This window comes from Chiloscyllium plagiosum, chromosome 16 (genome assembly GCF_004010195.1).
Source record: "Chiloscyllium plagiosum isolate BGI_BamShark_2017 chromosome 16, ASM401019v2, whole genome shotgun sequence".
In the NCBI taxonomy this organism is placed as follows: Eukaryota; Metazoa; Chordata; class Chondrichthyes; order Orectolobiformes; family Hemiscylliidae; genus Chiloscyllium; species Chiloscyllium plagiosum.
The window spans coordinates 9,414,245-9,437,673 of record NC_057725.1 but is presented as its reverse complement, the minus strand read 5'-3'; the positions used below and the strand labels follow the sequence as shown (position 1 = coordinate 9,437,673).

Here is a 23,429-nt window from a genome sequence, read left to right as displayed (position 1 = left end):
GGACGGGGTTGGGTGGGAGGGGATGTTGGGTGGGGTTGGGGGGTGAATGGGGGGGCGGTGTTGGACGGGGTTGGGGGGTGGATGGGGGGACAGTTTTGGGGAGGGCGGTGGCTCGTGCATGGTATGCTGCTGCTCCATCTCCTGAATGGGGAGCGGACTTACCAGAAAACTCCAAACCCCAGAAGAAAGGCATTGAATCAATTAACCAAATAATCAATTATTCGAATGAAAAGTGCCCGTCCATCTCGTTTGGATAATCGAGGTTCCTCTGTGCTGACATATCAACAATGAAATATATCCACCCAATTCAACCTGTCCACTCCCAAACATGTCCTGAGTACACCCTCCCAATATTGTTGGTGCTGCACCAATCCAGGCCAGTGGGGTACATTCCATCACTCTTCTGATCCGTGCTATGAAGATGGTGAACAGCCTCCGGGGAGACAGGAGGTGAGTTACTCACTCCAGGATTCTTAGCCTCTGATCTGCTCTTGCAACCACATTGTTTACATGCCCATCCAGTTTAGTTTCTGGACAATGGTAATATCCGAGTTGTTGAACTATTGCTATCACAAGCCTGATTATCTCCCATCACCCAACTACCCCCTGATCAGACCTGGCTTGCTCCCTATCTGATCCCTTGCAATCAGACCCAACCTAACAACACCTTAACCCAACTACCCAAGCACCTACCTTATGGACATACCCATTCACTACCTTATCCATTTTATCCTACCTACTCCATACACCTTATCAATCATCACTTTCTAATCACCCACTCAACCACTTCACCCAACTAAACCCATTCATTCATTCACTGATGTTCAAGTTGGACGGTTAAAGTTATCTGACAGTAGCGGGCACTGTCAGGAGAAGTGGATATGGGGTGCTCTGTCTTTCCCTTTTTCTAGTATATTCTGATGAATTTTCTTAGCATAGTTTGAAAAGCTGGATTTGGAATATCCATGAGGCAACACCATGCAGTATCACAGAACTTAGGGAGATATGGTGGCTTCAGTGGTTAACAATTCTGCCTCACAGCAGCAAGGACTCAGATTCGATTCCAGCCTCGGACAACTGTCTGTGTGGAATTTACACATTCTCCCCATGTCTGCATGGGTTTTTTCTGGGTGCTCTGGTTTCCTCCCACAGTCCAAAGATGTGCAGGTTAGGTGGATTAGCCATGCTAAATTGTCCATAGTATCCAGGGATGTACAGGCTAAGTGGGTTAGCCATGGGGGAGTGCAGGGTTACAGGAATGGAGTGGGTCTGGGTGGGATGCTCTTCCGAGGGTCAGTGTGGACTCGATGGGTCAAATTCTAGGAATTCTACAGCGCAAACTGAGGCTATTTGGCTCATGGCCAATCCATCTAACTTGTACTTCTTTGGGCTCTCGGAGGAAAGTGGAGCATGCAGTGGAAACCCACGCAGGCACAGGGGGAGTGTGCATACTTCACACAGACAGTCACCCGAGGCAGGAATCAAACCTAGATCCCTGCCTCTATGCCACCTGCTGTCCCAAAGCTGGGGCAATTTCTGATCTGGGTGACAGTCCAGCAATAATTGCATCTACTCAGAACATCCCAGCTATTGACATTCCTAAAACAGAATGCAGCGATGCATACTCACAACTGCAATTTTATCGAGGGTGAAACAGGGTTTCTTCGAAACAAAATTATTTCTGCCAAAAGCAGAATGATTTAGATCCTGAAACTGATTTGGCAATATCCATCAACTATAACAAAATTTAACTTGGGTTCAATGTGGATTTTCCAACATCTGTGATGTGAGTAACAATAATTGGGAGACTGAAAAGACCACAGATATCACCAACTCGTCACAGTATCCCCTCACGTAGGAACCTTTAAAAGCACACAGCTTCCCTTCCCACCAATATTATTCTGAAAGAAGCAATTTGTCAACACAGAGTTTAATAAAGCATCAGGACTCTACAGAATCTCATCCAAGTGGCCACTCCAGATCTGTGAATGGAAACAGGTTATTCAACAATAGGTGCAACTAATGTCTATTCAGTTCACATCTAAAACCATGCACATGCCTTTGAGGCACCAAACATTGAATATGAGGAGCATTGGGTACTTTGGCCAATTCTTACCAAAATGATTGAGAAAGATTTGCAGTGAATTACATGACAAGGCAAATACACTTCATTGGCATTTAGACTTCATATTGAATGATGCAAAATTGAAAATGATACTTTGGATTTGCCTGTGAAACCACTATCTTTTTCTATATATAGAATAAAAAAGATATTTGCAACTGGAATTGAAAAGGTGCATTTCCCTTTGAAGCTAACCATAAATTGCAAACTGCAAAAAAAAACAATTTGTGTGATATACTGCACCACTTCTGTTTTGATGTCTTATATAATTCTATTGTCAAAGCACCACTGCTCAAGCATGTCTGTTGGAAACCATCACAGAATGGATATCTTACTCAAAATACATCAACTTGATCTTTTTCAGACTGTTATTCATTGCGATTATATTGTACAAGATCATTACAGTCATAACCATGAGAAAAAAGGCCACCATTGTCACAACCCACTCGGGGGTAACGTGCTGACACTTGGGCTCCATTACTTCAGGGACACCACAAAAACTAATTAATTAATCAAAACACTCAAAATCCAAATTTTCTTGTCTCATTAACTCAAGGTTGATAGAAAGCTTTGACCATGTTTCTGTACTTACAAGAAATCACTATTTATTACATATGGATCAGTTCTAGCCAAAAGCAAACAAAAAGTGAATTCAACTTATAATTCTTGCCCTTCTTAACCTCCTACACACACATGCAGACAGATAGAGACAAAGAAAAGATGAATGTCAGGGGTGGAGAAAAAAATGTTGGGGGAACAATTGAATACGATCAGTCCATGGGATTCAATGAGGTGTCTCTTTGTTTCTTTTGAGTCCTTGTGATCTCAAATTTTCTCCTCCTGAGTACTTTCAATTCTTGACCACTGACACAGGGCAATTGGCACACTAACTGTTCAGTCTCTCAGTCACTGATTAGAAGCAGCAGCTTAGAGAGAAACACAAAGATGAGGAGCAGGAATAAGTGATTCAACCCGTCGTGTCTGCTCCGACATTGAATATGATCACGGCTTTTCACATCTTGGCCTCTACTCCACTTTCCTGCCTACTCTCCATAACCCTTCAATCCACTGAGGCCCGAAGGGCCTGCACTATGCTATAATGTTCCGTTATTCATTAAAAATCTATCAATCTCTCCTTAAATTTATCCAATGACCCAGCATCCACTGTACTCTGACTTAGTGAATCCCACAGACACGCAACTTTTTGAGAGAAGTAATTTCTTCTTGTCTCTGTTTATATTTGTTCCTCCTTTTCTTAAAACTATAACCTCTCATTCCAGATTGTCCCACAAAAGGAAACATCTACTCTAAATCATTTTTCAATCCACTTTAGCATCTTACATATGTTCTATTAGATCTCCTTTCAAGTTTCTAAACTCTAGCGGGCACTGACCTAAACTGCTCAGACTCCCCTCATATTACAAACCTTTCGTCTCTGGAATAAACCTTCTCTGAACAGTCTCAAATACAAACACATCCTTCCTCAAGTAAGGAGACCAAAACTGTCCCAGTATTCCAGATGTAGTCTCACCAAATGCAACCACATTTCCCTGCTTAGGCATCCCTGAATTATAAGCAAATGGTGAGTGAGAATTGCTAACTATTTTCTAATTGCTTGTTTTCTCCACAAGGGGAGAGAGATACACTTGTTTTTCTCTAATATAAAGGCTTTTTGGCCTTGTATTTTCATACACAGACTTTCCACTTGCACAGGAACCAGTCGGAGAGTCATTGTGATGCTAATGATTCCTGAACCATTAGACTGGTCCTGACAAAAAAAAACAATCAACAGTCAGTTTCTGGGCAAAGCTGCCCTGAACACACAGCCATATACTGAAGAACCTCTAGCATTTTTTACCAAGCAACAGCGTAGATACAACTCATAATGAGTTCCACTGACTTGGTTTGAAACTGCAACATTCCCTTTCACAGTTTCCTTATTTTAAAGCAGAAAGCTTTTCGTGTTTTGGCCTACAATCCAAAAGTAAAGAAGAATACAGAACAGGATGTTTCCAGCAAATTTAGTCTTTGCCTGTTTCAATATAAGTGCCAACCATTGATGAGTGAAGTAAATGCCTCAAATTTTGTGGGAAAAAAAAACTGATTATCCTTAAAAGGTATGTTGGACAACAATTTCTGTATGTGAACAATTAAATGCAGACCTTAGGAGGTTGCTAGCTTCCCTTTTTTCACCACAAACTATGGCTTCGGCCACATGGGAATATCACCATCTTCTGATTCCTCATCAAGCTACACAGCATCCTGGAATTCTATCATCTTTCCTTCAGTATCATTAAGTCAACAGGCTAGAACTCCCTTCCTCACCACACTGTGGGTGAACCTATACTGCACGCTCTACTCTGACACAAGAAGGATTTAGCAGCGCCAACTGGACAATAATTATTGATCTTGTCACCGACATTCATATCCAAGTGACCCTGACACTGACATCTGTGGCTAAGTGTCGATGTCACAAACCACTAACACTATGGGACATCATAGTTTCTCAGTGGTTTCATCAAACTACTCTGTGGACAGTGTCAATAGTTACTCACTTCATTGAATATATTTATGCAATTCAATAAGGCATTTAAGGAATTTAAAAAAGTCAAGCAAAGAGAGAAAAGTGGTATAGCACATAGAGTCATAGAGGTGTACAGCATGGAAACAGACCCTTCAATCGAACCCGTCCATTCTGAGCAGATATCCCAACCTAGTCTAGTCCCATTTGCCAGCAGGTGGCCCATATCCCTTCAAACCCTTCCTATTCACATATCCATCCAGATGCCTTTTATATGTTGCAATTGTACTAGCCTCCACCACTTCATCTGGCAGCGCATTCCACACACACACACCACCCTCTGCATGAAAAGGTTGTCTCTTAAGTCCCTTTTAAATTTCTTCCTCCTCGCGGTAACCTATGCCCTCTAGTTCTGGATACCCCCACTCCACAGAAAATACCTTGTCTATTTATCCTATCCATGCCCTCATGATTTTATAAACCTCTATAAGGTCACCCATCAGCCTCCGACACTCCAGGGATAACAGCCCCAGCCTGTTCAGCCTCTCCCTGTAGCTCAAAGCCTCCAATCCTGCCAAGTGTAGCACATAAGACCTGTACGGTATTATGCACTGCACTTAGGTTAAATGAGATATTGGTCTCATCACTGTTTCCACATTTGATGGATATTGGAGATTTTGTTGTGTATGTAAAATCATGTCAATATTATCCAAATCAAGTCTCTGAGCATCAAGAATAAGCTTCGAGAGTTAGGATTTAATCTCTTTGGAAAATCACAGGCTCAGGATGAATCAGTTGTATACATCAGGGTTGGATAAAGTTCTTGAAATAGTTTGTGTCTGGACTATAAGGAGGTGTCTGAATTAAATACACAGGAAAGAAATAAAGAGTGATCACAGAGGCCAGATGGTATATCATTTCTGAGTTTCATCATCTTCTCAAGCTGGTTAGCAATAGAGTAGGAAAAACGAAGAATTTTAAGAATTCTACTCTGGTTTACTCAGGTGTAAAAAAAATTCTTAGAGACATTAGTTAAACAGATGAATGTTTTGAGGAATTCCAACTGATATTTCCTTTCTTCATTTAGAAGAAGTTTACTTAGCTGCATCACTGTGCCCTGTAAAATGGTCAAACATATTGTTCTATGTAAAATAATAAATCAGATTCACAGAATTCGAGAATTATTACAGTGCAGAAGAAGACAATTGAGCCTATTATGCTTGCATCGGGTCTATCAACTAGATCCAATTTCCTATCTTTTCCCCATGCCCTTGCACACTATTTCCATACAAGTGACCATCCAATGCCCTCTTGAATGCCCCAATTGAATCTGTATCCATCACGCGTCTAGGCAGTAGAGTCCATACTCTACTTACTTTCTTTTATCACATCACCCTTGCTTTATTTGCTCAACACTTTAACGTTACATCCTCTCATTCCTTTTCCTTTTACACATCAAAATTCTTCGACTAATTGTGCTGAAATTTCAAAACCAGTTCACCTTGTTTCTCACCTGCATCTTGATTCACCGTTTTGGATTTTTTCGGACTGGTTGATAGGGATGATGCCCAGGATGTGGAACACATTATCTCAGTTGGATGCAGAAAAGCATTGTCACTAAGTGCTGTTTGGTCTGGCCATGATAATGACAGCACATCTTTTGGACAGTCATCTGAACTGGGATGGTCTTGAACTAGCAGTTTGAACTCTTCTGAAAAAGAGGAAGGAGAAAAGAGTAACTCATGATGTTTCCTTGAAAAATCTTAATTTTATTTTGAAATACTAGTACCGCTGTCTGGGTAGTGAAACATCAGATACACAAGATATATTAACTGGATGAAAGGCAGTTGACATTTTCAAATGCGGGGGACAGAAGCATTTGATGCAACAAGGTGCGAAATATCTCAAAAGGTAGCCCTGGAGTACAACATTTTGAGACACTAAAGTGAGTGGATGGCCCTGTAAGATGCTAAATTTTATGCTCATATTGTTAATATTCAAGTAGTTGTGTTAATTGGAATATGATTGCGTAGATAGAATGGGAAAACAGACACAATCAAGAGGAGCTAAAAGACTGGGGGGGGGGGTTAATAAACATCAAGCAGAAAGAAAGGTGTCTTGGTTTGTGTCTTTACAACTTGCTGGGATTCAAATTTATAGGGAACAATGCTGAATAGGGAGAGCTCTTTATATCTATTCCTTTCCACCACCATCCAATTGAATCCCCAGCCTAAATTTCTTTGCGGAGGAACTTAAATGTTACTGCTTTTGATAGAATGTGTATTGTTCTCCCACTCATTTGAGTTTCTTGCTTTGAAAAATGGTAGTGTGAACATTATCAGACCATGGCTAAAACAGAACCGATCAAACATATTGACTGCCGTAAATGGAATGTTAAAAAAGAGCAAAGCCAAACATCAGATTTTGAAAGGGAAAAAAAGAGAGATCTCACATTTATATGGATATCGATTTTGGAACAGGAGCCAAAACTTGCTTTGATAAATACAGCCCACATTCTGACAATATGGTAATTTAGCAGATCTTGACACAATTCAGGACAAAGCAGCACATTTCATTGACACCACATCCATAAGCATCCACTACTGACACTCAGGCGCAGCAGTGTATACCATCTACAAATGCACTGCTGAAATTCATCAAAGATCCTAAGACAACACTTTCTAAATCCCCATGATCAATTCCATCTGGAAGGACAAGGGCAGCAGATAATTGGGAACACCACCACATTCCAAGTTTCCTTCTAAGCCACTCACCATCCTGACTTGTGAATACATTGTCATTCCTTCACTGTTGCTGGGTAGAAATCCTGGAATTCCCTTTCTAAGGGCATTGTGGGTCAACCTACAGAAAGTGGACTGCAGTGGGTCAAGAAGCAGCTCATTATCACCAACTAAGGTCACAACCCATAAATGAATTTAAAAGAAAAATTAGGCATGGAAAGAAAAATCTTGTTAGTTTCTCCATTACTCCTGAGATTTGGCTTATTATTGACATCTTTTAAAAAAAATCATTGATGGGATGTGGCATCATTGGCTCGGCCGGCATTTATTGCCCATCCAGCAGTAAAAACTACAATGCCATATTGCTGTAGGTCGAGAGTCCCATACAGGCTAGCACTCTCCTTCCCAAAAGGACATGAATGAACCCAGATAGTTGTTTTCCTGGTAACTGGCAATGGTTTCGTGCTCATCATTGGGCTCTCTCAATCTCAGATATTTTTTGAATTCTATTTCTATATGGAAGGGTGAAAACCCAGGTCCCCAAAGCATTACTCAGGCCATCAGATTAATAGTCCAGCAACAACACCACTATGTCATTGCCACCCCAGTTAGCAGGTCAGATCACCTTTCATATCTACATTTCATAATTTTGAACATTTCTATGAAGTAATTCTAAGTTATCAAATCTTATATTATGATATGCAAATTTAACTGGAGCTAACTAGAGAGTCATTTCCAGTCCTGTATATTCCGATGCCCTGATCATACTCCATTCTCCTGCCTTCTCCTGAACCCTTGATCCCCTTACAAATCGAGAATCCCTATCGTAAATACACTCAGTTTCTTAACCTCTGTGGCACTGAGTTCCATATGGCCATAAGATATTGTAGTCAAAAAGTATGGCACTGGAAAAACACAGCTGGTCAGGCAGCATCTGAGGAGCAGGAGAATCAAAGTTTCAAATATAAACTCTTCATCAGGAATCTAGGGTGGGGGCCCCCCAAGGGTGCTAAGAGATAAATGGAAGAGGGGTGGGGCTGGAGGGAAGGAAGCTAGGAATGTGATATTCCAGATCCAACCCTCCAACTCAGCACCACCCTCTTGAACGATCCTACCTGTCCATCTTCTTTCCCACCTATCCACTCCACCCTCCACTCCAACCTATCAGCATCACCCCTCCACCTTCATCTATCTATCGCATTCCTAGCGACATTCCCCCCAGCCCCACCCCCTCCCATTTATCTCTCAGCCCCCTTGGGCCATCTCCCCCTCACACTCCGGAGGAAGCCCTTTTGCTCGAAACATCTCCAAGGAGCAGAGGGCCTATCAGGATACGTGAGTATACAGTTTAAATTTCTTTTATTTCTGTTTTTTCTTCAGTTCCTGGACGCAGTCAGAGAGATCACGAGGTCACATATTTGAGCGGTTGCTTTACCCGAAACACTACTCGGGTAGTGTCTTCCACCCACCTTCCTCCTCTAACCACAAAAAAAAGTTCTGTGCGTTGATTGGAAAGGTGACAAGTGTTTTCTTTAGTGTTTCTTTTTTTTCCCAGCAGTCTATTTGGGAATTTAGTATAACGGGAATGGAGATTACGGCATTTGAATGTTCCTTCTGCAATATGTGGGGGGTAAGGGTCATCTCTAGTGTCCCTGCTGACTTTATTTGTGGGAAGTGCACTGAACTCCAGGTCCTCAAGAAGTTGGGGAACTGGAGCTGGAGCTGGATGAACTTCGGATCATTCAGGAGGCAGAGTGAGTTATTGAGAAGAGTTACAGGGAGGTGGTTACACCACAGTTATGTGTAGAAGGTAAATGTGTTACCATCAGGGGTAGGAAAGGTAACCAGCAGGCAGTGCAGAGATCTTCTGTGGTGGTTCCTCTCAACAAGTATACTGCTTTAGATACTGTTGGGGGGAATGACTTACCAGGGGTAAGCGTTGGGGCATAGGCCACTGGCACAGAGTCTGTCTCTGTTGCTCAGAGGGAAAGGGGGAACAGGAGCAGTGCTTTAGTTACTGGGGACTCCATAGTTAGGGGGACAGATAGGGGGTTTTGCGGGAACGAGAGAGACTCACGATTGGTGTGTTGTCTCCTAGGCGCCAGGATTTGTCATGTCTCTGATCATGTTTTTGGGATCCTTGAGGTGGAGAGGGAGCAGCCTCAAGTCGTGGTCCACATTGGCACCAACGACATAGGTAAGAAGAAAGGTGGGGGTCTAAGGCAGAAATTCAGAGAGCTGGGTGGAAGCTTAGAGCTAGAACAAACAGAGTTGTTATCTCTGATTTGTTGCCAGTGCCAAGTGCTAGCGAGGTGAGGAACAGGGAGAGAACAGAGCTGAACATGTGGCTGCATGGACGGTTTTGGATTACTGGATAATTAGAGCTCTTTCTGGGGAAGGTGGGACCTCTACAAACAGGATAGTCTTCACCTGAACCAGAGGGGTACCAATACCAGAGGAGGGGGGAGGGGATATTTGCTAATGCTCTTCGGAGGGGTTTAAATGAATGCAGCAGGGGGATGGGAACCTGAATTTTAGTTCCAGTGCACAGAAGGTTTAGGGTACTGAGGTCAGGGATAAGTTTATAAGGTCAAGTAGTTTAGATAGGTCATTTTTTGTCCAGTGTGTGCAGGAAGGTTTTCTGATACAGAATGATGCCATATTTGATTTGGCACTGGGGAATGAACCCAGTCAGGTGTTAGGTTTGAAGGTAGGTAAGCACTTTGGCGATAGTGACCATAATTCAGTTATGTTTACAATAGGAATGGACAGGGATAGGTATACACTGCAGGGAAAGAGATATAACTGGGAGAATGGCAATTATAATGTGATTAGGCAAGATTTAGGATGCATAGGATGGGAAAGGAAACTGCAGGGGATGGACTCTCTTGAAATGTGGAGCTTATTCAAGGAACAACTACTGCGAGTCCTTAATAAGTATATAGCTATCAGGCAGGGAGGTAGTTGTTGAGAGAGGGAGCCATGGTTTAGAACATAGAACATAGAACATTACAACTCTTTGGCTCTCGATGTTGCGTCGACCTGTCATACCAATCTGAAGCCCATCTAACCTACACTATCCATGTACATCCATATGCTTGTCCAATGATGACTTAAATGTACTTAAAGTTGGCGAATCTACTACAGCTGCAGGCAAAGCATTCCATACCCTTACTACTCTCTGAGTAAAGAAACTATCTCTGACATCTGTCCTATATCTATCACCCCTCAATTTAAAGCTATGTCCCCTTGTGCTCACCGTCACCATTCTTGGAAAAAGGCTCTCCCTGTCCACCCTATCTAACCCTCTGATTATCTTATAGGTCTCTATTAAGTCACCTCTCAACCTTCTTCTCTCCAACGAAAACAGCCTCAAGTCCCTCAGCCTTTCCTCGTAAGACCTTCCCTCCATACCAGGCAACATCCATACCAGTAAATCTCCTCTGCACCCTTTCCAAAGCTTCCACATCCTTCTTATAATGCGGTTTATAAAGAAGTTGAAGCTCTTGTCAAGAGGAAGAGGATGGCTTATGGGATAATGAGGCATGAAGGCGTGGGGCTTGAGAATTATAAGTCACCACAATCACCTGATGAAGGAGCGGCGTTCCGAAAGCTAGTGTGCTTCCAATTAAACCTGTTGGACTATAAGCTGGTGTTGTGTGATTTTTAACTTTGATTAAGGATAGTCAACATGGTTTTGTGAAGGGTAGGTCCATAAAACAGGTGGATGAAGGTAAAGCCATTTATGCAGTGAATATGGACTTCAGTAAGGCGTATGATAAGGTTCCACAGAGTTGGCTATTGAACAATATACGGAGTTTCAGGACTGAAGGTGATTTAACGGTTTGGATCAGAAATTGGCTAGCTGAAAGACAAAAGAGGGTGCTAGTTGATGAGAAATGTTCATCCTGGAGCTCAGTTACCAGTGCTGTGCCGCAAGGATCTGTTTTGGGGTCACTGCTGGTTGTCATTTTTAGAAATGATCTGGATTTGGGCATAGAAGGATGGATTATTAAATTTGCAGATGACACTAAGGTAGACAGAGTTGTGGATAGTGCCAAAGGATGTTGTAGGTTACAGAGGGGCATAGATAAGATGCAGAGCTGGGCTTAATGGAGCTTTATGCAGAAAAGTGTGAGGTAGTTCACTTGGAAGAAGTAACACAAATGCAGGGTAATGGGCTAATGGTAAAATTCTTGGCCATGTAGATGAACAGAGAGATCTCGGTGTCCAGGTGCAGAAATCCCTGAAAGTTGCCACCAGGTTGATAGGGTTGTTAAGAAGGCATATGGTGTGTCGACATTTATTGGTAGGGGAAATGAGTTTCAGAGCAACAAGGTCATGCGTCAGCTGTCCAAGACACTGGTAAAGCCGCACCTGGAGTATTGCGTGCAGTTCTGGTCACTGCATTATAGGAAAGATGTGGAAGCTTTGGAAAGGGTTCAGAGGAGATTTATTAAAATGTTGCCTGGTATGGAAGGAAGGTCTTATGAGGAAAGGCTGAGGGAAATGAGGCTGTTTTCATTGGAGAGAAGGTTGAAAGGTGACTTAAGACGTATAAGATAATCGAAGGTTAGATAGAGTGGACAGTGAGAGCTTTTTTCCTTGGATGGTGAAGCTAACTCAAGGGACATAACTTTATATTGAGGGGTGATAGATTTAGGACAGATTTCAGGGGTAGTTTCTTTACTGAGAGGGTAGTAGGAGTGTGGAACAACCTGCCTGTAACAATCGTAGACTCGCCGACATTAAGGGCATTTAAATGGGCATTGGACACACATATGGATAACAATGGAATGGTGTAGGTTAGATGGGCATCAGATTAATTTTGCAGGTCGGCACAACATCAAAGGCCAAAGAGCCTGTACTGCACTGTAACATTCTCTGTTCTATGTTATATGACTCTCCTGCTCCTCAGGTACTGCCTGACTGTCTGTGCTCTTCCAGTGCCACAACCTTTGATTGATCTCCAGCAGCTGCAAGTCCTCACTTTCTCCTTAAAGATATGGGAGCATGATTAGGCCATTTGGCCCATTAAGTATGCTCTGCTATTCAGGATGCCATGATGCCAACACCAGCATATCCTTCCGTAGGTACAGGTCCAAAACTGCTCACAATATCCAATGCGGTCTCATCAGGGGCTTATACAGCTTCAGCAGTATACCTCTGCTCTTATATTCTCGTTATCTTGAAATGAATGTCAACATTTCATTTGCCTTCCTAACTGCCAACTTGAACCTGCCTGTTAACCTCAACAGAAATCTGGACTAGGAATTCTATGTCCTTATGTGTTTCAGGTTCCAAAAGCTTTTCCTAGTTTAGGAAATACCAACTAAAGTGCATAACCTCACATTTTCTCACATTGTATTTGATTTGCCTCTTCTTTCCTCACTCTCCTAGCCTCTCCTTCTGCAGCCTCCCTGCTTCTTTAACATGACCCGTCCCTCTACCTACTTTTGGATCATCTGCACTTTGCAACAATGCCTCCAGTTCTGTTGTCGAGATCGTTAATGTCTCATACGAATACTTGTGACCCCAACACAGAACCCTTTGAAACTCCACTAGTCACCAGCTGTCATCCTGAAAAAAATCCCCTTTCTCCTTACTCTCTGCTTTCTGCCTGTCAGTCAACCTTCTATCTATGCGAGTACTTTGCCCAAATACCATGGACTCTTATCTTATTTAGCAGTCTCCTGTGTGGCCCCCTTGTTAAAGACCCTCTGAATATCCAAATAGATCACATCCAATTGATACATTTGGTAGGACAGGTGGTGTATTTCAATTACAGAAGGTGGATTTTCCTGGATGTCAGTGTGATGCAGGGTAAACATATCTGCATTACGTTCGGGAGCTTTGGTTCAGAGTATTCTAATCAGCGATTGAACTGCTGACATTATGACACATCAGGGAAGTGCAAATTTACTTCAACAACTTCTTCCAGGAGGTGGTTGTGCCACTGTAAAAGGAATCAGCATCAAATGGTAAAGGAGCCTCAGCTACTGACTTGGTACAATAGAAGCAATGTGCATGAGGAGATGTACTGCAAGGTGCATGCCTGAACTGGACTTTGATGTGTAGTTTAGGTGAATTGGCCATGGGAAATGCAGGGTTATAGGGATAGGGTAGAGGGTGGGATGCTCTTCAGTGGGTTGGTGTGGACTCGATGGGCCAATGGCTTGCTTCCACACTGTAGGGATTCTCTGATCCAAGCATCTACAGGTGACAGTCACTATTAAACTTGAGCAAAGACGAATGTGGCAGTGATAGGAATGGAGAATAGTTGGGAGAATAGATATTGTTTTCTGTAGTTGTGACCAGGAGCACCAAATGTTGTGTTGTATATTTGTTACCAGGGATAAGGAGTTTTCCTCACAGCTGGAGAGGCAGTATCCAATTTGTGGATATTACACACAGGAACCAATGACATTTTAAAAAATTCATTCACAGGATAATGGTGTCACTGGCTAGACAAACATTTATTGCTCATTCCTAATTGCCCAGAGGGCAGATAAGAGTCAACCACATTGCTGTGTGTCTGGAGTCACATGTAGGCCAGACCAGGTAAAGATTGCAGGTTCCTGAAGGAACCAGACTTTTTCTTCCCAACAAAGGATTCATCCTGAGACACTTAATTCCAGATTTTTGTTGAGCTTGAATTCCATCATTTACCATCATGGAATTCAAACACAGATCCCCAGGACGTTGTCTAAGTCTCTGGATTAATAGTCTAGCGATAATACCACGAGTCATCACCTCCCTGTGTGTGTAGACCATAGATAGAAACATGTTGTGTTCAGAGGCCCTGAGAAGTTAGAGTGTAAACTAAATTACAGGACATCAATGGTAATCATCTCTGAACTGTCACCTGAACCACATACCAACTGGCAAAACATCAAGCGGATTAAAGAATTAAATTCATGGAACAAAAAAAAAATGGTTTGAGAAGAGGGTTTTCCAATTTGTGGCCAATACCTCAGCAGTCAGAGGAAACTGAGACGCTCCATTGGGATGGACTGCACTCACACCATGCTGAGAGAAGTCTCCTGATCAACACACACAACTAAAGGCTATGGGCAGAACTTTAAACTAACATTGTGTGGATTCAGGGTGGAGGATGATTTTGAAAAGGGAGATTTAGAAATCCAAAGAGAGAGATTGAGACGTTGAAACACTGTACCTGGCAGAGGGTGAGATGCTCTTCAGTGGGTTGGTGTGGACTCGATGGGAGTTGCAGGGAACATAAGTTAAAAAAAGATGGAAGTTAAAGGTCTGTATGTGAATGCATGAAACATCACTGTAAGATAAATAAACTATTGACAAGATTAAGGGAAATGGTTTAGATTGAATCATCAGTACTGAGATATGGACACAAAATGGAATTATGAAATTAAGATTAAATATTCCATAGCTCTCAATATTTTTGGAAAAGCAGTCAGACTGGCAAAGGAGGAGGGGTACCCCTGATAGGAAAGGATGATGATGAGAAAGGATCTGGCCTCAGAGAGTGTAGTATCAGTAAGGGTAGAAATTGGGATTAGCTACAGTCAAAACATTGGTGAAAGAAATTTATAACCCCCACTAACAGTAGTTGTAGCATTGCACAGAGCATTAAACAAATAATTATTGGATTTGGAACAAAGGCAATGTGATAATTGTGGGAATTTGAATCTTCATACAGATTGGGATAATGAAACCGGCAAGGGTGGTCTACATCATGTGAATGTTGAATTTTTTGTGACAGTTTATTTCAGCAATACAATGTAAAACTGAGGAGGATGGAACTATCTAAGATCGATTAACATGTACTGAAGCAGTATTTATTCGTAATGTTATAGTAAAGGATACATGGGGAACGAGTGACCATAACAATATTAAATTCCATGTTATGATTTGGAGATGCCGGTGTTGGACTTGCATGCCGGGTTGTACAAAGTTAAAATCACACAACACCAGGTTATAGTTCAACAAGTTTATTTGGAAACACTACGTTTTAAAGCACTGCTCCTTTATCGGGTGGTTATGAATCTTATTCTCCACAGTCACCCGATGAAGGAGCAGCACTCGAAAAGCTAGTGCTTCCAGATAAACCTGCTGAACTATAACCTGGTGTTGTGTGATTTTTAACCAAATTCCATGTTGTACATAAGAAATAGGAGCAAGAGTTTGGCCTCTCAAACCTGCTTCACTATTCAATAAGATCATGACTGATCTTCTCGTGGACTCAGCTCCAGTTACCCTCCCACTTACCATAGCCCTTAATTCCTATACTATTCAAAAATCGATCTATCTATCTTTGCCCTAAAACCATTCAATGAGGTAGCCTCAACTGCTTCATTGACCAGGGAATTACACACATTCACAACTCTTTGGGAGAATAAGTTCCTCATTAACTCAGTCCTAACTCTGCTACCCTTTTATTTTGATGCAATGCCCCCTAGTTCAAGTTTCACCCACCAGTGGAAACAACCACCCTGCTTTTATCTTATCTATTCCCTTCATAATTTTATATTTCTCTAAGATATACCCTCATTCTTTGACAGTCCAATGAGTACAGACCCAGCCTACTCAATCTTTTTGAGTCGAAAGAAACATAGATGAGGAAGTGTTCAGCTCTCATCTTTTTAAAATCCCTCTTAGGATCAACTAATATTTCACATTTAATTTTAGCACCTAGCTATTGCACTTGAATTAAATTTAGTTAACAAGATCAAAAATCCAGGAGAGCCAAATTCACGGTTTTCTTGAGTGAAAGAGAGTAGACTTTTACTACATATGAAACCCAGAGTCCAATTAGTCAATACAATATCTAACACATGCACATAGTACAGATAATCCATTTAAAAAGATGCAGCTCAGACAGGATAGGATGTGCAGTGGAGTTTAAAGTTTTATAGCCCATATATTGTGAGATAATTTAGCTGTTGGACTGTTTCTTTAGGAATGGAAAAGCTTGTAGATAATCTTGATTTCTTGATGAATCCTGTCTTTTCTAAGTTGCAACTTTAACTGCATTTATTTCTGAAATTGAGAGAGACAGAGGGACAGAGAGAGAAAGAAGCAATTTTCAATATCCTTGCTCCTTTGAGCTCCCATGGCTTTCTATCTCCTTTACAGTTCAAAGTGACACATTGAAATATTGTTTGTTTGTATATCTACAGTGTAGCTCCATTTCCTTTCTCAAATCAAAAAGGCTGTAAATAACCTTCTTCAATCCAATGTGTGAAGTTAATGTAAGTGGAAATAAAACAAGAGATCAAGTTTCTTGATGTCTCATTGATTTTCACTGCTCCTTGATTAAAATGGTAATTCTGAGTCAGCCATTTTTCTGCATTTTATGCAGGTTGCCCAGGCTTATCAGGTGATCAAAGCAGCCATTTTAGGTCAATAATTTTTTTTAACCATCTTTAGTCCACAACAATTCCAAATATTCAAATCAAGGAATGAAAGTTGAATAATGATGCTCCGTTTTCATTACAATGGCGCCACATATTCCAATGGCAGTCAATAATCTTAAACTTAAACAAAACCAATTCATAGTTATGAGGGGAAGTGACTAGGATTATTTAAATAAATCGATAAAATTTATGGCTGTAAATTAAACTGAGAAAGCATGAAAAGGAACAATTTAAAATGTTCAACTGACTAACATTTCATTTAAAAAAAACTCAGCAAGAAAGCAGTAAGTTAAACAAATTGGCTTACAACAATGCAAATGAAAAGAGAAACTCTCAGGATTGAGAACATTTAAAAACCAGTAGAGGGCCACCCAACATTGATAAAAACAGAGAAATCAGAGTAACACTGACTCATCAGAAATGTAAGCACAAATTGTAGTTTTTAATAAATAAAAAAAAGGACCAAATTAAGTATTAGTCCATTCAGAGCAGGGATAGGTGAAATTATCATGGGAAATGAAGATTTGGAAATGTACTGCAAAATATAGTTTTTTTTTTGTTTGCCTTCACAGAGGAAGACAGATGTTGCATTCTAGAAATCAATAGTAATCTCAGGGTTACAGGGAATGTGTACATTAAGGAAATTAATATTAACAGAGAATAGATTCTGACAAAACTTAAGGGACTAAAAGAAGCCAAAGGCCCAGCACCTGATTATCTACAATGAGGCTTCTAACAACAATATTGACAGAGATAATAGTTGTGACAGCAATAGTTTTCTAAAATTCCTTAGAATTAAGAATAGTCACATTAGTCTGGAAATTAATAAGTGTTATTTTGCTTTTTAGGCTGTTGAGGAGAGCATATATGGTGAGCTATAAGCGAATTAACCTAACATCAGTCATTGTATAGAAAGCTACAGGACGATGGAACGGGGCAGATGTCTTTAAGAAAGGTCAGCGGCTGCATGTCAAGCCGGATTCTCTAACTCTACAGCTACAATGTGCTGTGGATGTTTGAATTTGTGCACACTGCGACCTCTGCTCTTCACTGGGAGACAGTCCCTTCCAATGGAGTTACCAGTCAATTAGACTGGCTGGCCGCTTGATGGTTCTGCCAGTAGCAGCACTCGATGGTGGACATTACCAGGGTTGTAGGTGCGTGTACACGGTCCCATGGATTCCAGTCTGAGGTAAATGGTGTGATGGGCTTGGGTTTTGTATTATAAGTGAGTAGGAAGGGGGGTGCTAATTTCTTGAAGGTGTAGGTGAAGCTTGATGGACAAAGTGTACCTGCTGAAGATAGTATCCCATGCCTTTTTGCTGTTTCAAAATGGAATGTCTGCTTCTTCCCTCCTGCCTACACAAGTACCTATAGTATAGGCAACATAATATTGAAGGCCTTTAACAAGACCCAATGACTCTTAATTACTTATTTACCAATTGGGGAGGGTGGCATGTCGATTTTGGTGCCCTCCCAGTGTCTATGTTATAGGTAGGAGCTTGGTGTTTGGCAGGCAAGTGGTGAGTTAGCTCCTTATTATATGCACCCTTCCCCACCGAATACATATCCATGGAATATCCAGGCCATTAAGAAATTCTGGAATCTATTATTAAGCAAGTCTAAACAACATACTTGGAAAAGTGCGTTAGATGATGTCAACAAAATTTTACTCCATTTTAATTCTGTTCGGTAAGTTTATTCGAGTTTTTATCAAGGAAGCTGAAAAACCAGTCCAACGGCTACTGTGCCACCACTGCCAGTTTTCTGTAAAAGCCTATCTGAGTCAATTGTGTCGTTTATGAGGGGAAATCTGCCATTTATGGAGAAGAGAGTCCCTGTAATGTGGAAGCAGGCTATTCAGCCAATCAGCCTTTGAAGAACAACCCACCCAGACCCACCCCCTACTCCTGCCTTCCCCATGGCCATTCCACCTGGCCTGCACATCTTTGGACTGAAGCACCCAGAGGAAACCTGCACAGACATGGGGAGAACGTGCAAACTCCACACAGATAGTCATCTGAGGCTGGACTCGAACCTGGGTCCCTGGAGCTAAGAAAGAGCAGTGCTAACCACTGAGTCACCTTGCCACCATTTATCTTGGTTCTGGCTGGCATGCGACTCCACAACAAAATGGTTGACTCTTAGTTTCCCTCTGGACAATAAATAAATAAAGACCTAGCCAGCAACATCCACATCCACAAATAAATAAAACAAAAAATATGATTGTAGTGATTTAAGAGGTCAGCCAGGTCAGCCCCTGATTGGGGCTGTTAACCTGGTTCAGTCAGGGAGCCCTGTCTGACAGATATAAACAGGAGTGTCAGAGATACTGTTCACTCTGTAAGCTGGCTCTGAGGGAGCTGGATCAGTGTCAAGGACTCTCCATGTGTAAATAAAGGGTGAGTTTGTGACAGGATGCCAGCCTCTGTGGAGTTATTTCAAGGATTACTTTTTCATCTAGGCCTTAAATGCCGTCTTATTTTGAAACATTGCCGCTCATTGTAGATTTGCCAAGAATGGTGAAATACCCTTTTGGCATCGACCTTGTCAAACCCTCCAGAGGGGAAGGCATGGTGGCTCAGTGGTTAGCACTGCTGCCTCACTGCGCCAGGGACCTGGGTTTGATTCCAGCTCGAGTGACTGTTTGTGTGGAGTTTGCATATTCTCCCTGCGTCTACATGGGTTTTTTGGGTGCTCTGGTTTCCTCCCACATTCCAAAGGTATGCAGGTTAGATGGATTGGCCATGCTGAATTACCTATTGTGTTCAGGGATGTCATGGAGTCATAGAAACAGATCCGTACCAACCAGATAGCCCAACCTAATCTAGTTCCACCTGCCAGTACCTGGCCTATATCCTTCCAAACCCTTCCTATTCATATACTCATCCAGGTGCCTTTTAAATGTTGCATCTATAAAGTCACCCCTCAGCCTCCAATGCTCCAGGGAAAACAGCCCCATCCTATTCAACCTCTCCCTATAGCTCAATTCTTCCAACCCTGGCAACATCCTTGTAAGTCTTTTCTGAACCCTTTCAAGTTTCACAACATCTTTCCGATAGGAAGGAGACCAGAATTGCACGCAATATTCCAACAGTGGCCTAACCAATGTCCTGTACAGCTGCAACATGACCTCCCAACTCCTCTATTCAATACACTGACCAATAAAAGAAAACATACCAAACGCCTTCTTCACTATCTTACCTACCTACGACTTCGCTTTCAAGGAGCTATGAACCTGCACTCCAAGCTCTCTTTGTTCAGCAACAGTCCCTAGGACCTTACCAATTTTTGTCTCTTGCTAAGATTTGCTTTCCCAAAATGCAGCATGACGCGGCACAGTGGCTTGGTGGTTAGCACTACAGCCTCACAGCGCCAGGGACCCGGGTTTGATTCCAGCCTCAGGTGATAGTCTGTGTGGAGTTTGCACATTCTCCCCGTGTCTGCATGGGTTTCCTCCGGGTGCTCCGGTTTCCTCCCATAATCCAAAGACGTGCAGGTTAGGTGAATTGGCCATGCTAAATTGCCCATAATGATAGGTGCATTAGTAGGGGAATGGGTCTGGGTTACTCTTTGGAGGTTCGGTATGGACTTGTTGGACCAAAGGGCCTGTTTCTGGACTGTAGGGAATCTAATCTCACCTCACATTTATCTAAATTAAACTCCATCTGCCACTTCTTAGCCCATTGGCCCCTCTGATCAAGAGCCCGTTGTAATCTGAGGTAACCTTTTTTACTGTCCACTACAACTCCAATCATCTGCACCAAACTTAATAACTGTACCCCTTCTGCTCACATCCAAATCATTTATATAACTGACGAAAAGTAGAGGGCCCAGCACCGATCCTTGTGGTACTCCACTGGTCACAGGCCTCCAGTCTGAAAAACAACCCTCCACCACCACCCTCTCTCTTCTACCTTTAAAGCTGTTCTGTATCCAGTTGGCTAATTCTCCCTGTATTCCATGAGATCTAACCTTGCTCACCAGTCTCCCATGGGGAACCTTGTCGAAAGCCTTACTGAAGTCCATATAGATCACATCTAGCGCTCTGCCCTCATCAATCCTCTTTGTTACTTCTTCAAAAAAACTCAATCAAGTTTGTGAGACATGATTATGTAGGTTAGATGCATCATTCAGGGAGAACGGGTCTGGGTGGGTTACTCTTCGAAGGGTCGGTGTGTACTTGTTGTTTCCATACTGTAGGGATTCTAATACTAAAAGTAAAAGTACTCCATATTTCAAAAAGATAATTGCTATGTTATGCCCGGCAGTGAGTATATTGTATATCTTTGAGAGAAATATCATCACCATATCACAGTATGTGACCTGAGGCTGTAGATGTTTCGGCTTGCGTCTTAACTGGGGCTATTTGAAGCATGACAAACTGATGGGATACTGCTTGTAACAGAGCAGTTTAGTAATCGCCTACACACTGACATGCCTGTGACTGTAAGATAGTTGTGTACCAGGTGTGCAATGAATGTCTGTTGAATCTTCCAGTGTTCCACAACATACATCTAGTTCTTATATTCCAGGACGAGTTGGAAAAGCACCTGCTGTGCTTTGTTGGAAAAGCACAGCAGGTCAGGCAGCATCTGAGGAGCAGGAGAATTGACATCTCGGGCATAAGCCCCTCATCATGAATTCCTGATCTCCAGCACCTGCAGTCCTCACTTTCTCCTTATATTCCAGGAGCTAACATCGCATTGTCTCAACAAGAACAAATACACTGATGGAGGCAAAAGCCCACAACACGATGGCAGATGCCAATGAGCAGACTCTTTATGGTTCATCGAGCGTATTATTTGGACAATATTCTGGTTATAAGTGAATTGATCATCTACATTATATTGCAAGACTTAATGAATTGAGGCTGCCTAATCTTTGCACAAAGAAATTAAAATTGTCAATACAGTTAACTAAACTTTTGCAGTTGAGAACCCTCCAGAAGTAAAGACCCCAGAAGACTAGCTTTTTTTAAAACTTTGAGGCCCAGAGCCTGGTCTGGAGACAAGATTGGAGTGGAAGGGCGATAATTCTGGACCTGTCATTTCTTTATTTATTTTCTAATTTATTCCTATTCTAGTGATTGGAACCAGGACCAGGTGGATCTCATTGACTATGAGATCCTTAATTGGGGTTTTCCGGTCTGACGGAAATAAACATGAGCTTAGCACTATCGCAGATAGGTGGTGGTGTGGGGTTAAGCAAAAAGAAAAGAAGAAAGACAAAAAAAACTGGGAGATTCAGACAGTCTCCTCATTCTAGGGACTGGCTTTGAGGAGGCTGGTCAGAGTTCACGTACTGTGCGCACGTAAATAAAGAGTAACTTGGTGTGGGATACCAGCATCTCTGCAGTTATTTCACCAAAGTTTTTGAATTTTATTACCAAATGCTCGACCTTTTATTTCTTTATATTTCTAATGTTTCTAATTTCAGAATCTGTACCTGCGTACCTTAGTACCCAAGATGGCGCCATAAGTGGCAACTTGTAAACTTTTTCCTATCCTCGTGTGAGTACATGACAATTAAAGCTAATTCGATTTTGAATTCTAAATGTCATATTTGTATAACAAACTTAAAACAACTTTCAGATGACCCAAACCGGCTTTATTTTTAATATTCTGGTTATTCCTTGCTTTGAGCGATTATAGGTCAACACCTGAAATCCGAACTAAATCAAAAAATGCAGATTCCACTAAAAGAATAACACCAAACAAAGCCCACGGGCACTGTGAAGTGAAAGAGGGATTACAGCAGAAAATTAAATGAACTGCTGAGAACTGGTCTCGACTGTGTAAACCCTCATCAGTTTATAGGTCCAACTCTTTTCAGGATTAATTTTCTAATGAACCATTTTTGGCATGTGTTCTTTCTGACTGAACATTGTCATGCACCAAGAACACAGCACTCTATTTAAAAAATGTTTGTAACATGGAAAAGTATCCAGATGCAGAGAACTCAGGCATAATAAATACACCATATAAATACACCATATAAATACACCATAAATGTGAGATTCATTCAAGGCTGCAGTCTGTTGCTGAAAGCCAGACAGAGGTTGGAAATACTGTGCTGCAGAGTTAACTCACATGAAACTTTCAAACAACATACTTATAATCCTGTCAGAGGTCTATTACTCCATAAACATAATTACTCTCTGAGCTCCATCCATTGGGATGGATGGATTTATTGTTCAAAGTAAAATATTCAATAATTACTTATTTCTTAAACGTTTTGCTCAAAGATATGTTGCTATTGAAAGGAGGCAGCAGTTCTATAATACAAAATATCCAGTGTACTAAACTCCTTTTGAGGACTTCAGCTGGAATGGTGCCCAGGCTGGTCAATGTAGGTTTTCTGTTCTTGACAGCTGTTAAGGGTCTTAAAGAGGTCAGGTTTAAGCAGTCATATGGGCTCTGGGTAACACAGTTTAAAAACTTTAAGTGACCTTCCAAACAGTGGAATACGTTAGTGGACTGACACTTCACAGCTTACATGAGTTGAAAGATAACCATTGCAAATGTCCTGGTAATTCCTGGAATTAAATTCATATAAGCATTTTTAACTTACTGGATCTATATAGTACCCAATCAGCCACTTTTGCCAGATTTTCTCTGTTAACCATCGGTAGTTTCTTGTTATGGACC

At 41.7% G+C, this 23,429-nt stretch overlaps 1 protein-coding gene across 1 annotated transcript in view; it reads right to left on the bottom strand.

Moving 5' to 3' along the window:
* The window catches only part of ano3 (anoctamin 3), a 559,677-nt gene that overhangs the window by 409,472 nt on the left and 126,776 nt on the right, over positions 1-23,429 (bottom strand). Inside the window, exon 2 of the mRNA XM_043705429.1 lies at positions 6,157-6,354. Within this exon, the coding sequence (XP_043561364.1) occupies positions 6,157-6,354 (198 nt within the window). The remainder of the gene's footprint in view (positions 1-6,156; positions 6,355-23,429) is intronic.